Source organism: Aulostomus chinensis, chromosome 9 (assembly GCF_037954235.1).
Source record: "Aulostomus chinensis isolate RoL2024-O1b breed Wild chromosome 9, RoL_Achi_v1.0, whole genome shotgun sequence".
NCBI classification, from domain to species: domain Eukaryota; kingdom Metazoa; phylum Chordata; class Actinopteri; order Syngnathiformes; family Aulostomidae; genus Aulostomus; species Aulostomus chinensis.
The window spans coordinates 7,702,344-7,717,847 of NC_141328.1; the positions used below are offsets into that span (position 1 = coordinate 7,702,344).

The 15,504-nt window shown below is 40.1% G+C and overlaps 1 protein-coding gene across 2 annotated transcripts; it reads left to right on the plus strand.

The window, feature by feature from the left end:
* The first annotated feature begins 249 nt into the window (after positions 1-249).
* On the plus strand, positions 250-13,860 carry LOC147255646 (translocating chain-associated membrane protein 1-like 1). 2 transcript variants are annotated; one of them, XM_086213471.1, is made up of 11 exons: positions 250-633; positions 5,282-5,342; positions 6,047-6,165; positions 7,386-7,502; positions 7,586-7,644; positions 8,213-8,297; positions 9,045-9,115; positions 9,988-10,092; positions 10,179-10,322; positions 10,429-10,593; positions 10,834-13,860. In XM_086213471.1, exons 1-11 carry the CDS (start codon positions 514-516, stop codon positions 10,907-10,909), a joined length of 1,122 nt encoding a protein of 373 aa, XP_086069597.1. In that variant the 5' UTR covers positions 250-513; the 3' UTR covers positions 10,910-13,860. The 2 variants fall into 2 exon arrangements, with proteins under 2 accessions (XP_086069597.1, XP_086069598.1); XM_086213472.1 differs by lacking the exon at positions 10,834-13,860 and adding an exon at positions 10,717-10,806 and having other exon boundaries at positions 10,429-10,589.
* The last annotated feature ends 1,644 nt before the right edge of the window (positions 13,861-15,504 follow it).

Here is a 15,504-nt window from a genome sequence, read left to right on the forward strand (position 1 = left end):
AAACAAAAGGGACTGTGGTAACAACTCATGCGTAGTGAATCTTGAATTTGGAGAGATTCTTTCTAACCATGTAGCATTTCGATTATTGACAATGATAACTAATAGAATGAAAAATACACACGCACAAACCGTGACCATCAGCATTCTGATAAATTCAAAGGAAATAAAAAAAATCCAACACAAGACCTGGCAACACGGAATGGGCGGTTCATGTATGGGTTTTGGAGTGGGAGGGCCAGTCATCTGACTTTACCAAGCTGGTTGAAAAAAAAAGTGGGTGTTGAGCTGTGGCGTGTGTGTTTTTGGTGCGTTGCATCTTCATGACTGTTTTTAAACACATGAGCAGCGGTTCGCGGTGCTTACGGACTGCAGGGGAGCGATCGTCCATTAGCTGAGACGTACAGGCCAACGCCAGTGGCGGTACAACGGGGGGAAGCTAGCTCCAGCTCAGCCTGACTCAGTGACGGCCCCGGCAGCCCGAAGTGAGAGGGGGTACAGCCGCGTCTGTGAGCCATGGGTTTCCGCAAGAAGAACAAGAGCCCGCCGGTGCTGAGCCACGAGTTTGTGATCCAAAATCACGCCGATATGGTGTCGTGTTTGGCCATGATCATCCTCCTCGGCCTGATGTTTGAGGTACAGTGTGATTGTTTAGCCGAGTGATGTTAGCTGTTACTGCTAACTACCGTTAGCTAACATGACAGCAGACCTCCAGGGGCAGGGCGCTAGCGTGTCGCTCTCCCTCGCTTCTCATGTGTCTCGCTGCCTGCCAAAGAAGATGAGGAGGAGGAGGAGGCGGCCCAGGGACACAGCGGACAGGTCATTTTACCAGTCGGCTTATTCATTGACTCATCACTAACCCATACATGTACTTGGCCTTTAGCAACAAGATGATAGGTGTCTCCGTTCTCCACATTTGACAACTATGATGCAACGTTTGAATGAAACAAAATCGTCCTCCTGAACCAGTCCCCACCCAAACCGCCAATCTAGAAACTTCAAGGCAGTACACACTTTTTCTTCCAAGACCCCTTTTGATTTGATTGTGGTGTGAAGCTAAAGCTAGGTTATAACTGTATATGCAGTTTTAAGTGCTTATATATTGTAGTGGAAGCGAAGCTTAAAGGTAGTGAGAATCACTATGGAAAAGTTGAAAGCTTTTACCTCTCAGGAGGCCCTCAGATGTCCCCATGTCCCATTTCATTGCTGCTTTGTGATTGACATGGTGTTCCATTCCATAAAGACACAAATGTAAACAAACTTAATGAATCACAGATTCCATGTATGTGGAAGCATGTGGGTTTATCTTTAAGGGCTGTCAGTGTAGTAAAGCTGCCTTTCCTATTTTAAATAGTACTGTTTAATACTACCTAGTGGAAGGTAACCCAGAAAGGGACCTGCTCAAATGATGGCGGTCTAGGTTAGCAGGTAATGGCAAGATAATTGATGGTTTTTTAGCTAGAGGTCATATGGGTTCAATTTGGTTTGTGTAATACACAAAGGAGAAGAAAAGTATCCCCAGCAAAAGGCAGAAATTATATATATATATATATATATATATATATATATATATATATATAAATTTTACACTACCAATCTAAAGTTTGGACACACCTTCTCATTTGATAGTTTTTCTTTATTTTCATGACTATTTACATTGTAGATTTTCACTGAAGGCATCAAACTATGAATGAATGCATATGGAGTTATTTAGTAAACAAACAAATATGAAATAACTCAAAACATGTTTTATATTGCGGCTGCACGGTGGTGCAGTGGTCAGCACTGTGGCCTCACAGCAAGGTTCCAGGTTCGAGTCCTGGCTCGTGCGCAGGATCTTTCTGTGTGGAGTGTGCATGTTCTGGATTCTCTGGGTTCTCTCCGGGTACTCCAGCTTCCTCCCACTGTCCAAAGACATGCAATTTGGGGACTAGGCTAACTGGATTCTCTAAATTGACCGTAGGTATGAATGTGAGTGTGAATGGTTGTTTGTCTCTGTATGTTGGCTCTGCAATGGACTGGCGACCTGTCCAGGGGGAACCCCGCCTCTCGCCCGTAGATGCTGGGATAGGCTCCAGCCCCCCCGCAACCCTTACTAGTAAGGAATAAGCGGAAGACGACGATGGATGTTTTATATTTTAGATTCTTCAAAATACACACCCTTGATTACTGCTTTGCTCACTCTTGGCATTCGTTGGATGAGCTTTATGAGGTCGTCGCCTGAAATGGTTTTCCAACAGTCTTGACGGAGTTCCCAGAGATGCTGAGCACTTGTTGTCTGTTTTGCTTTCACTCTGTGGTCCATCTCATCCCAGACCACTTTGATTGGGTTTAGCTTGACTGTGGAGGCCAGGTCATCTGGTGCAGCGCTCCATCACTCTTCTCCTTGGTCAAATAGCCCGTACACAGCCTGGAGTGTGTTTGGGGACATTGTCCTGTTGAAAAATAAATGATGGTCCAACTAAACGTTAACTGGATAGGATGGTGTATCGCTGCAGGATGCTGTGGTAGCCATGCTGGTTCAGTGTGCCTTCAGTATTGAATAAATCCCCAACAGTGTCACCATCAAAGCACCCACACCATCACTTCTCCTCGTCCATGCTTCACGGTGGGAACCATGCATGTAGAGACCATCCGTTCCCCTTTTTTTTGCATCACACAAAGACACAGCAGGTGGAACCAAAGATCTCAAATTTGGACTCATCAGACCAAAGCACAGATTTCCACCGCTCTGATGTCCTTTCCTTGTGTTTCTTGGCCCCAAACAAATCTCCTCTGCTTGTTGCTTTTCCTTAGTAGTGGCTTCTTAGCAGCTATTTGACCATAAAGGCCTGGTTACCACAGTCTCCTCTGGACAGTTGATGTAGAGATGTGTCTGCTACTAGAACTCTGTGTGGCATTTATCTGGGCTCTAATCTGAGGTACTGTTAATTTGTGATTTCTGAGGCTGGTGACTTGGATGAACTTATCCTCAGCAGCACAAGAGAGTCTTGGTCTCCCTTGCGACTGCACTTGGTGACACATTCAAAGTTTTTGCAATTTTTCCGGACTGACTGACTTCAGTTCTTAAAGTAATGATGGACTGTCGTTTCTCTTTATGTAGGTGATTGGTTCTTGTCATAATATGAATTCTAGAAGTTGTCTAATAAAGCCGTCAGCTGTCGACCATCTTGACTTCTCCACAGCATAACTGATGGTCCCAACTCCATTAAGACAGCAAGAAACTCCACAAATGAACCCTGACAAGGCAAAAGTGTGAAGTGAAACCATCTCAGGTGACGACATCATGAAGCTCAATGACAGAGGCCAAGGGTTTGCAGCGCTGTCAACAAAGAAAAGGGTGGCTACTTTAAGGAATCTATAATATAAAACAGTTATTTAACGATCTTTTCTTTGCTACCTAATTCCATATAGCTTGCTCCTTATATTTGATGTTTTCAGTATGTATATAAAATGTAGAACGAGTAAAAATTAAGAAAAATATTGAATGTGTGTGTGTGTGTGTGTGTATATATATGTGTGTGCATATATATGTGTGTATATATATGTGTATACATATATGTGTGTGTGTATATATGTGTGTGTGTGTATATATGTGTGTGAATATATGTGTATATACATGTATGTATGTATGTATGTATGTATGTATGTACGTATATACCTACGTGTATGTATGTATGTATATGTATATACCTACGTGTATATATGTATGTATGTGTATATATGTGTATATGTATATACATGTATAAAAGTGTATGTATGTATATACCTACGTGTATATGTGTGTGTATGTATATATATATGTATATGTATGTATATATATATATGTATATGTATGTATGTATGTATGTATATATATGTATATATATGTATATATATATTTATATATGTATATATATGTATATATATATATTTATATATGTATATATACAGTAAAATATAAATATCATCATACAAAAATATCAAACACAAAGAAAGCCTTTTGATAAAAGGAAGTCTTCAAGGCAGTTAAAGAAGATACTGATACAGCATGTTGGAGTTCCCTGGGCAGGTTGTCCCACAGCTGAGTGTTGTTTATGTAGTTGCGCTGTCATGATAGTATCGAATGATCTGCCTGTCATTTTATAGCAACCTTACGTTGAATTATGTCCATATATGTTTTGAATATGTCCTCTAGTTCAAGGCCTCTTAAAGTGGAGGTCACGAGACACTGATGGAGGATTGGGAGATGATTTCCAGAAATCAAGAAAGATGGAAAGAATATAACCACAACCACCCCCCCCCCCCCCCCCCCACACACACACACACACACAAAAAACGGTCTTAAATTTCTCGGAGGATAGAAATAGTACTGTTGCTTGACCACACACGCTTCAGCCACCTCCAGCGATAGTGGGTGTCATGAGTCTCTGGCACTTTTATTTCGGGTGTCCTGAGATCTTCTGCTTTAGTTAATATTTGGATAAGGAATCGTGGCTTGAAATGTTTACCAGAAGAGTCAGTCGTACAAGCACTGATATAAACTCGTCCATTAGCTCAACGTGTCTCCTACAGCTGACCCCTGGTTTGCTTTTGTGTTTTTTTCCTTCCTCCTTAATCCTTTTCTTTAAATCTTAACTGAGTTCCATCTTCTCTACTTCTCCTTTGCACTCTTTCGTGATCAACCCTGTCACTTCCTACAATAGGTGCTGCTTCTTTCACCTCTCTTCTCTATCTTTCATTCACTCTTCCGGTAGCATAAAAGAGCTGTCAGTTCTACCGTGTCACTTACGATAAAGCAAAAGTTGATCAAGAATCATACCCTAGCCAAACCAAACGGCTACATCCACATAACTGGGATGTAAAGTGACATCAGGTTAGATGAACTGGGGGGATAAACCCCTCTAATATCAACTTAAAAGATCAACCTAACCCCTGCTAACAAATAACTTGTGTTTCTGTCTGACAGATGGTCACTTTCATTTTCAGATTCATTTTTCAGCACCATGAGAGCATCTCCAGTCTACTCGCTGACTTGCTAAACAGAGGGTTTATTTATTGTAACACCCACATGGCACAAATGGTTTGACGCTCTCTCCTTGTTAACACTAACAGTTGTCTCATAATAAGGACGCCATGTTCTAACGGACAACAGATAACAGATGTAAAGCGGATGTGTTTCTGAGGGTGAAAGGTGAACATCTGTGTTACGGTATTAACCTGAAAGCTCGTCTTCCTTTATTTGAAATTTATGTGTTTCCTATCACTTGTATCTCCCCTCAATGTTGTTTTCTTTGTGTTTCAGGTCACAGCAAAGTTTGCAATCATGTTCATCACAGTCCAGTACAACGTCACACAAGTTCTAGGTGAGCAGAAGGTCCAATGAAGACTGGTTTATCCTGAACTATTACGTACAATAGTGCACAGTTTTTGAAAAGAAAAAAAAAAACCTGTCAATCGCCATTATTTTGAATGCAGTATGATCGGCAGTATTAGAAGAGATGCTAATTTTTACATCATCATTCTCACTTTGATTGAAAACCCCATTCGAATGATATTGGTGTGATTTTTGTGGGGGCCTGCATCAAAATAAATCTTATAAGTCTGTAAATGATGTGTCGGCAGAATCTCGGCAGCACTGCAGTATTTAATGTAAAATTGTATTTTGACACACAATTAGCCTTTTGGAAATATTGTGCCTCCCTGCAATTTTAAAAGCTGCAGTCGGTCATATTGCGATTTCTATTGAACTTTAACTGGGGCTTGGCAGTGTACGAGTTGTTACCAAGTATTGTCAGAACGCTTATTTTTTAATTCTTCCTTTGTATTCTGCACTGTGAGCACAATTTTGCTGTTTTAAAGCTGTCTGTTTTTTACATACCTTAGCAGATCCTGCAAGGGATTAATAAAGGATTTCTGATTCTGATACCAGTGTTCAAAAAGGGCCTCTGAACATCGTGATATTCATTATTTCCCATATTGCTCAGCTCTTTTTCTTTTTTGCCTTTTGGGGGTATTTTTTTTTTTAACTCTAAGGTTTTAAATTTATGTTTCTCTCCCCCCCCCCCAGATGAGAAGAACGACCCAGTGAATCTTTACCAGTACGGCCCTAAAGATGTGGCCACTGTGTTTTTTTACCTGCTAATAGCGGTCATCCTTCATGCCTTGATACAAGAATATATTCTCGACGTGAGTATCCATACTGCTCTCCCGTTTTAACACTCTAGATTGCTACTTTTCGTGGATAATCGTACTCCGTACAAAAGAAAAACTGCACTACAGAGTGTTTTATCAACTCGCACACTGTCGCACTGTTTGTGACAACAATCGGCCTTTCTTTCCACTGCAATTGTCTTGGTGAGGTTTTTTCCATTTCAAGTATCAGGCTTCATTCTTCTTTGTAGAGATTTACATTGTGTGTGTGTGTGTGTGTGTGTGTGTGTGTGTGTGTGTGTGTGTGTGTGTGTGTGTGTGTGTGTGTGTGTGTGTACTTCAATATGTGTTTTGGCTTTGATGGTCACTGGGATATTTTATTAGTAGAAGCACTATCATTTTAATATAAATATGTGTGAAGCCTTCAGTTCGTAAACCAACTGTGAGACTGGACTCTTTAGTGAAGTGCGAAACATGTCTTAGATCCTGGAGTTTTCAATATGCTGGGGGGGTGGGGGGGGGGTTGTAATTTCAAGGTTTTTAACAAGGTAATTGAACTTTTATGTGGGAAAACATATTAGACACCAATTATATTTTCAAAGGACTATTTTAATATATCTAAACATGTCCGGGGGGATCTTTAAACTAATACGAGGCTTTAAAAGTCGGAGTTAGCTGACTCAAGTGGGAGAAATATTCCGTCTCAGTGTTACCACCATCCCTCCACGTCTGCTGAACAAGGACACACTGTGGGAACACAATAAAGGTAATTCCACACTGACGATACAGTGAATTTGAGAGATATCCACTTAATTTATCCAACTCAGACTTCTGAAGCCTCATACATAATGAATCTCAAAGTACATGGTGGATTTGGTCGCTCATTCTTACAATTTAAAACATTTTAGGATGGGATCAAGATAAGATTATAGCAGAAGGCCAAAAACTGTTTTCATTTTTTTTATACATAACAGACGTCGAAGTGGAGCGGACCTTGTCGTGTATCGTATTGGCCTCCAGAAACATGGGGGCTAGTAAGGCATGTGGAATATATAGAATTTTTTTAAAAAACAGCCTTGGGGTGAGTGGAAAACCTGCTCTACTTTCTCCATGCGAGGCAGACTTTAAAACCTTGAACCAATAATTGACATAAAAAAATTCTTAAAAAAAAAAAAATGATGACGAACCCCTCAAGTGAGATGTGACACTAAATGTCAAAATGTGACATTCTAACTTGTCTTCACGTTTAATTTCAGAAAATGAACAGAAGATTGCACCTGTCAAAAACCAAACACAGCAAGTTCAACGAATCGGGGCAGCTGGCAGCCTTCTACCTGTTCTCCTTTATCTGGGGCTGCAGCATCCTGACAGCGGTACGACCGCCGCACCGAAACCTGCTGTACCTGTCGATATAAGGCTCTCCGTCTTATGCATCCTCTGTTCTTTCCTTCAACAGGAGGACTTTGCAACAAATCCTACATTTTTATGGGAGGGTTACCCACACACTCACATGGTGTATGTAAAAATTGACCTGTTTTATCACATGTGATATTTTTAAAAAGTTGTTGTCAAAATACAATCCACGATGTTTTGGATTGCGGGTCAAGCTGTGTAACTGGTTAGCTGCTACACCTGCAATGTGGAATGGTTTCTTACTGGTTGACTTTCGCATCTATAAATCAGTTGGCCCGATATTCACAGATGCACTTTATTTGGCAAATATGCTCCAATAAGATTATGCATGTTAACAATATAAGAGTTACATAGGCTTTGTTAGCTTAGCTGCTGATAAGACTATTTGTCTGTATCGCGTGGAAATACGTAAAAAAGCATGTAACTATATTAATAGTATTGTTATATATTACTATCATAAATATATATCTGCTGATCATCATGAATATCTGAATTTTTTTACTCTGAAATATCAGTAATATAGAAATATCAGTATTGGCATCAGCTCCCTTTGTTGTCCAATAGGAGTCACAGAAGACTACCCAACATTTTGAATTCTATTTGATAGAACTGTCAGTGTTTTAAATGACATTCAGGCTCTTTATGTTTGAACATCGTGTCCTCCGTCTAGTTTTCAGGTCAAGTTCTTCTACATTTGCCAAATTGCCTATTGGCTTCATGCGCTTCCTGAGCTGTACTTTCAAAAAGTACGAAAGGTAAGACTCATTTAAGAAAAGGGAAAAACTTTATTTAAGGTTATAGCGGAGTTGAATCTTACTTTCTTTAATTGGAGGTCGTGGTGTTGCAGATCAAGGGGAAAGGAAACAAAGTTAGCTAGGGTTGTTATAGCCTTGTCAAATAATAGAACATCATCAGTGGGTGCAGTAGCCTCCTTCAGTCTGCCGTGGGTCATGTATCAGTTGGTTAATGTCCTCTTAACGTCTGCCGATACTTAACTGAGGTTCTTTATGTCTTCATTGTCAGTCCACTGTTAGTTTACCCACTTGCAGTATCGAGCACTCTCTGTCCAGTACTAATAAACCGTGAAGCATAACTTGAGACATAAGAAGCTATTATTTGTGTGTGTGTGTGTGTGTGTGTGTGTGTGTGTGAGAAGATTTTCCCCTATTTTGTTGACATGTGTTGGGTACACAAATTATTTTACAGTCAACTGGAACCAAAAAGGCCTCCAGATTTAATTTGTGTTCTCCAAAAAAAAAAAAAGCTTTGGTATTGACAAGCTCCGTCTCAAAATGTTTTATTATACACTAAATTAGATTTTTACAAATGTACATTGAAACGCCTTAAAAGCTAAACTGTGATGTTTTTATTGCTCTTAAGCCTTCTGGAGCATGTCATCCTGAAAGCTTCCCAGCTCTGCCCTGTGTTGTAACACACACACACACTCTCTCTCTCTCTCTCTCTCTCTCTCTCTCTCTCTCTCTCTCTCTCTCTGTCTGCAGGAGGACATCCCCCGCCAGCTCTATTACATTTGCCTTTATGTTGTTCACATCACTGGTGCCTACATCTTAAAGTGAGTGAAATCAATCATTTTTCCGAGCATATTGAAGATAAAATAACTTTTCAGCACATTCAAGGCTTTTACAAAGACCTGAGGCATCTCCCCTGATGTCATTTAATGACTGCGCATGTTTTGATCTGCAGTTGAGTTCTTGTGTAAAGCACATAAATGTAAATTTAATATACCCGCCTGTTATTTAACAACCTTGCCATCCTACTTGACTCTCAGCTATTATACAGTATCTCAGTGTCTATTGGGTGATTGATTTTCTCTCTGTGAGTGACGCAGCTCTGGCCTCCTTAGCTTCCCTTAGCTGTCCTCACATGACCCCAAAGGATGGATCTTAAAAGCCAAGTTTGATTGATAAAACACATTAAAAACAAGAATAAACAGACGAGCACAAATACATACAACAACGCTGTGACAGAGACATGGACTAAAAATAAATCCGAATAAGTAAAAAGGATTATTTTGGGGGATAAAACAAAATAATGTGTCGGCTAAAAACCTTCAGGTAAAAATGATCCTTTAATTTAGAAAAATCTAATTTGGAAAAAAACGAAAATGGAGTATAATCTGTGTCACACTCACATTATGAAGGAAATTGACTGTGTTTAGTGTTCTTATAACTCAGGGTGGAAGCAGGAAGCCAGTTAATCAACTATTTGGAGAAGAAAGTGAATCAGCATCTATTCTGATAATCATTTAAATCGCTTTTCTGGTAAAACTGCTAAATATTCCAGTCTCTCTGGGTTTTATTTTTTTTAGGCTTTTGACTCTATAAGCGATATTTTCATGACCTTTTGATGCTCATTCTTTTTAATTTTCCTGGTATTTCCTGCAAAGTGTTTTCCTCGCATAATTCCTCTCTCGTGTGTGTTCAGCCTCCACCGACTGGGCCTGGTGTTGCTGGTCCCTCACTACTTGGTGGAGCTCCTGTTCCACGCTTCACGCCTCTTCTATTTCAGTGATGAGAACAAGCAGAAAGGGTATCTAAGAACAACATTCACTCATCTATCAACATGCTGCATTTCAATTCCTCTCCTTTTGATGACATTGTTTTTTTCCTTTGCAGTTTTACTCTGTGGGCGCTGCTTTTTGTTATCGCTCGCCTCCTCACCCTCACACTCTCAGTTCTGACATTTGGCTTTGGACTGCCCCGTACAGACAACCAGGGATTTTCCCTTGTAGAAGGCAACTTCAACGTGCTAACCATAAGGCACGTTCAAAATACAATTTACAAGTGCATCATATCAAACTCATTTGAATAGGAAGTTCTACTTTTTTTGTTTTCCTGTTCTCAATGTGTCCTCCCCGCCCTTTAGGATGACTTGTCTGGCAGCTATCTGTCTGACGCAGGCTTGGATGATGTGGAAATTCATTAACTTCCAGTTGAAAAAGTGGAGGGAGCACAGCCAGAACCAAGCCTCAAAGAAGAAGATGGTCAGCCCAAAGAGCAAGCCTCACAAAAGGGAGCTGACGAGGGGTGAGTGACGGAGACAGTTTCCACTTGTGCGCCGATACTTGACACTTGATCCATCCGATTTTCGACTGAATATTCATTTCTTATATTACTTTAATCGGAGGATATTTCTCTTCTCTTGTCTTATCAGGAGGTGCTGCCAATGGTGTTGTGAAATCTGAGGATAAAACGTCACCACGAGCGAGAAAAGCCAAAACTTCATAGAGATGGAGCATTGGGGGGAGGGGGGGGGGGCTGAGTGATGGAGTTCTGACAATGTGACATTACACAACTTCAAAATGTGTCTACTGCTCTCCAAAATCGCACTAAGAAACCTTACATAACTGTCCCTTTAGGGTTGAAACTCCTTTTTGAAAAAGCGCAGTGTTATCATCAGAAATGTTCATTATTAATTTGTTTCTCTGCAGACGGCACTTCAGCTGTGCTGGTTTTAAAGTTTCATTTTTGTGTACTTTGCTTTATAGAAAGTTTCTTATTTGACAGAGAATAATCACCTTACCTTAAAAAGTGAATTTTGCCTTCAGGGCAGTGAAGTGTTAAAGTACAGATGATCTGTACAGTGGCATTTTTTTTTTTAATTTTTAATTTTTTTAAGTTTTGGCCTTATTCAGTTGAGCTTACAAAACAGATAATGTCCTAAAATAAAGCCTTTCTTGTACTGCAAGACAGCACTTCAATATTCTGCTTTTGTCAGAAAAAGATGCGAATCAAATGCTCGGGCGTAATATTTGTGCTATTTAGGTATTTGGCGTAGCTGCCGCCAGAAGACTGAAGCTAACTCCTTGGATCATTTATTGCCTTTGTTTGACAGCCTCTGCCTTTGACGTCCAACATGTTCCAGGATTGAGGCGCTTTTTATATTTCTGTTTATTTATCACTAACCTGGTAATCTGCTTCACCCTATCAACAGGGGCTCATCCAGGTTAGGAGAGGAAGCTGTACTGTAACCTGTGATGCTGTACTGTATGCATACAGTTAAACCTGTCTAATGGCATGATCGGAAACTCGAGCAAGTAACTGTGTTTGAGACTGCGGTTCAGTCTTTTATATGGCATTGTCAATGCATGATGGTTTAAGACTTTATGGCAAATTTCCTCCCTGTGCTGTTGAGTTTGCATCTCTCTCACATACACACACACGCGCGCGCACACACACACACACACACACACAAGCATTCAGTGGCCTTTTTACAATTGCTGCAAGAGGTTTGAGTTATTTATTTTTGTCATATACTGTTCTTATTTGATATGCTTTGAAAAGCTATAACCAGCAAACACAGCGGTACATAGCAACTGCGTTTAGTTAATCCAAACAATACAATCTTTCTTCAAGTGTCCTTATAATGTCTGTGGTTTGTATCACTTGTTCTGCTTGTATTTTGTGTTCTGTTTGCATTCTCTGATTATTCTGGAGTATCAGGGGATAAGCTATTCACCACTTACACTATACATCTCATTATGCAATGGGAAGTGTGTTTGTATGCCTGTGCACTTACTCGTATGCGTGTGTGTGTATTATTCTGCCTACTGTGTATGTTCGTAAATTAACTGGGCCTGAATGATGATGATGATGATGATGATGACAACGATGTTTATTGCTTGTCTCGTAAAAAAAAAAATTGCCTGTGTGCAGAGCATGAAAAGCGACAATCTGTTCATTGACTCCTGCCCTGCCGGTTGTGTTTCACAATCACATCTTGTTCACTTTGGTTGGGCCCATCACAGTTCCATACACACTTCTGTGTGTAAAATTTGTGGATAGATGTGTGTGTTCTATTAGTTACTAAATGCTTCCGTGTTCAGTGTTTCTGCCTCTCCGGTTCCTTTTCTTGTGTGAGAGAGACTGTGATTTTTGTTCCCCAGACTTGGCATGTTTTGTCCCTCTTGCTTCACCTTTTCAATGATCTTGACATTACTATGTATGGAGCACACGTATTGTACTGTTGGACTTCTTCGTCCCTCTCATGGACCAAGTCCTGCTCTTCTACTCAACCATTGTGACGTTCTGTACAGAAAAGACTGTATGCTGAAAGAGTTGGGAGTCTTAGTCTCAAGCAGGGAAGACGTGAAGATGCCATTCATTTTTGCTCCCTTATTGGGATGTTAGGTGGTCTTTTAAGCCCAGTATTTGTGTATGGCAGTGTCACAGGAGGGAAGGAGGAGCATAGGACCAGCCTGTCATTAAACTGTCTCAGATGTAAAAGGAAAAAAAAAAAAGAACTTAACCCTACACTGTACCACAATATGTGTCAGATTTTTAAGCTATTTTTATAGAGGGGGAAACTGTTGAAATCCACCATTGTTCAGTAAACGTGTGAACATTTGTTTTGCATCCAAATTGACATGAATTGTTTTTATATAAGAATGAAGCTTGCTGAACTGTTGGCGTGCATATACATTGTGGTATGAGTGTAAAAATGTACTCAGCCTAATGTTTTATTTAATTTCATGGCCTTATTTGAGCAAAGTGAACTCAACAGCGCTCGGTTATGCTGCAGGTGTACACTGCAGCGTTCAACATATTTTATGGTTGTGTATTATGAAACTAGTCATCACTCTATGACCAGAGGAGAAATGGTCAATACAGTATAGTCTTTTTTTTTGGATTATTATTTCAATCCTCTAGTTCCTTTTTCAGTGGCATTCAATTTATCCCAGATGCAGAACCACCACACCAATGTTTTAATATTTAACTTTTAAACATTTCTTGCTCTTCAGCTGTCAAAATGTACAATCTATTGACATCGGGCTCTGAAACACTACAGCTTTGAATCACTATTGCCTGTATAACCTCACAGGAATGCACTTTTATGCATAAAACGCATTATGTCAAATCAACCTAACACTGTTCACCTTAGGCTGTTTTCGTATTGATTTTCAGAAGTACAAATTGGAGTTGCTTGATTAAAATTGTATGCATTTTGTAGCTGCTGGAAAAATAAAAAGGCTGCAATGAATTAATTGTATGAGCAACCTCGAGGTGGCAATGATCGTTTCTACATTTGACCACAAGATAACTTCAAAAAAAAAAAAAGAGAGATCTGCTCAAGCAGAAAACCACATGCTCATTGTACTTAATTCACTCTGCATAGCCCTTGAGTTGTCTTTATTTTTGCTGCTTGTTAATCAATGTTGCGATATATTTCTTTTAAAATATGTTGTCTCTGAAATGCTCTGATGGTATGTATATTTATGCAGGTTTTTGTGAGTTCTGATCACCTTTTTTGTCACTTTTTTAATTTCATGTTTGAATAAAGTTTTGTTCAATACAGAAACTAGTTTAAAATTTTTTATTTGATTTTCTTTTTTGCATACTGCCTGCAGATTGATTAGTAGAACTGTCTTACTGGAAAGTTCAGCGCTGCAATTTCAACATGCACAAAAAATAGTGAGAGATAATCCATCGTGTCTGAAATGTATAGCGAGAAAAATGTCATTCATAAGAGAAGAGATACACAGGGCAAGGGATTCACACTCACCATTCGCATATTAGGTTTTACATTAAACATACTTAATTTTGAGCATTTTTCATTTTAATCTATCAATGAAAATCATACTGGGAGACTCACAGACACAATATTGGTCAGAGCCTACTTCTTAGCTAATTACCACCAGAGGGCATCCATGAGCTTTTTTGCCTGAGGGACAGGAGCAGTCTGCAGGGGCAAAGCTGCATGCAAACCTGCATTAATAAATCATTAGAGTGAGAAAGAGTGAAACATTGTCTTGTCAAACAGTATATGCAGTACAACTCATAAAATGGCCCTCGGCCTGCAGTCAGGCCACACAATCAGTCAACTGATTGGTTGCAATATGTATCTATCCAAATGTATTCCGTAGAGGTGGTCATTGCTGTGAGACTTAACACTGTAAACTTGACATCTGTATTCATGGATGGTGAGGAATAAACGCTAGAGAACAGACACCTGCAGCTCACTGCTAAGGTGTTGTTTTGTTTCAGAGTAATAGGTTTTCTCTGGGCAATCAGACAGCATGATGGATCAGTGGGAACCAGAGAGGCTGGCGGGAGCTCTGCAGGGTCAGCACAAGGACAGGAGTTCACACACATGCTCTCCATCACACAGACACACACACACACACACACACACACACACACACACACACACACACACACACACTAGTGGCTGTAGCTCCAACCCAAATTTACAGGAGCTGAATCTTGTGAGCTTTAAAAGCCGACCTACCAGGTCCAACGGCATAGACCTGCTTGTGCGAAAGTCTGGGGGGGGGTCACAATCCCACTCTAATTTTTTTTCCTCTTTAATTCCTCCCTTCATCCAATGAGGATAATCTCTCACTGAATCGTCATTATTATGTGCAATTTCCATATAAATTAGCTTCATTAAAAGAGGAGTACTTTCTTATTTAACGAAGCTCATTTTAAATTCTGTATTTAATAAGACATGTAATCCCAGACTTGCAGACTAATAGCCAACAATTAGGAGGACTGGTGCTTGTGCCTTTGTGGTTTTGTGTGCGTGTGTGTCTCTGTAATCTCTTAGAAGTATTGTGGTCCTTCAGTATTATTTTCATTGATTGTTTCAAATGAGCAAATTGGGCAGCAGCTGCTCTCCAAGCCAGGTTTACATGCAGTGATCCATGAAGCACAGAGGAGATCTAAGACGTTCATGACCTCAAGGCTATTTGTGAGCCCAGCAGACAAGAAGGGTGTGTGTGTGTGTGTGTGTGAGAGAGAGAGAGAGAGAGAGAGAGAGAGAGAGAGAGAGAGAGAGAGAGAGAGAGAGATGGGCAACTGAGCAGGTGTAGACCTATGAAGGATAGAGTGAAGAAGGGTTAAAAACATCTGGAGGGATCAGAGGCACGAAAAGCACAGACGGCATAAAGGAAGTGAGAGGAAGAGAGACAGACAGGGAGCAACGACGAGCAGATTCATATGA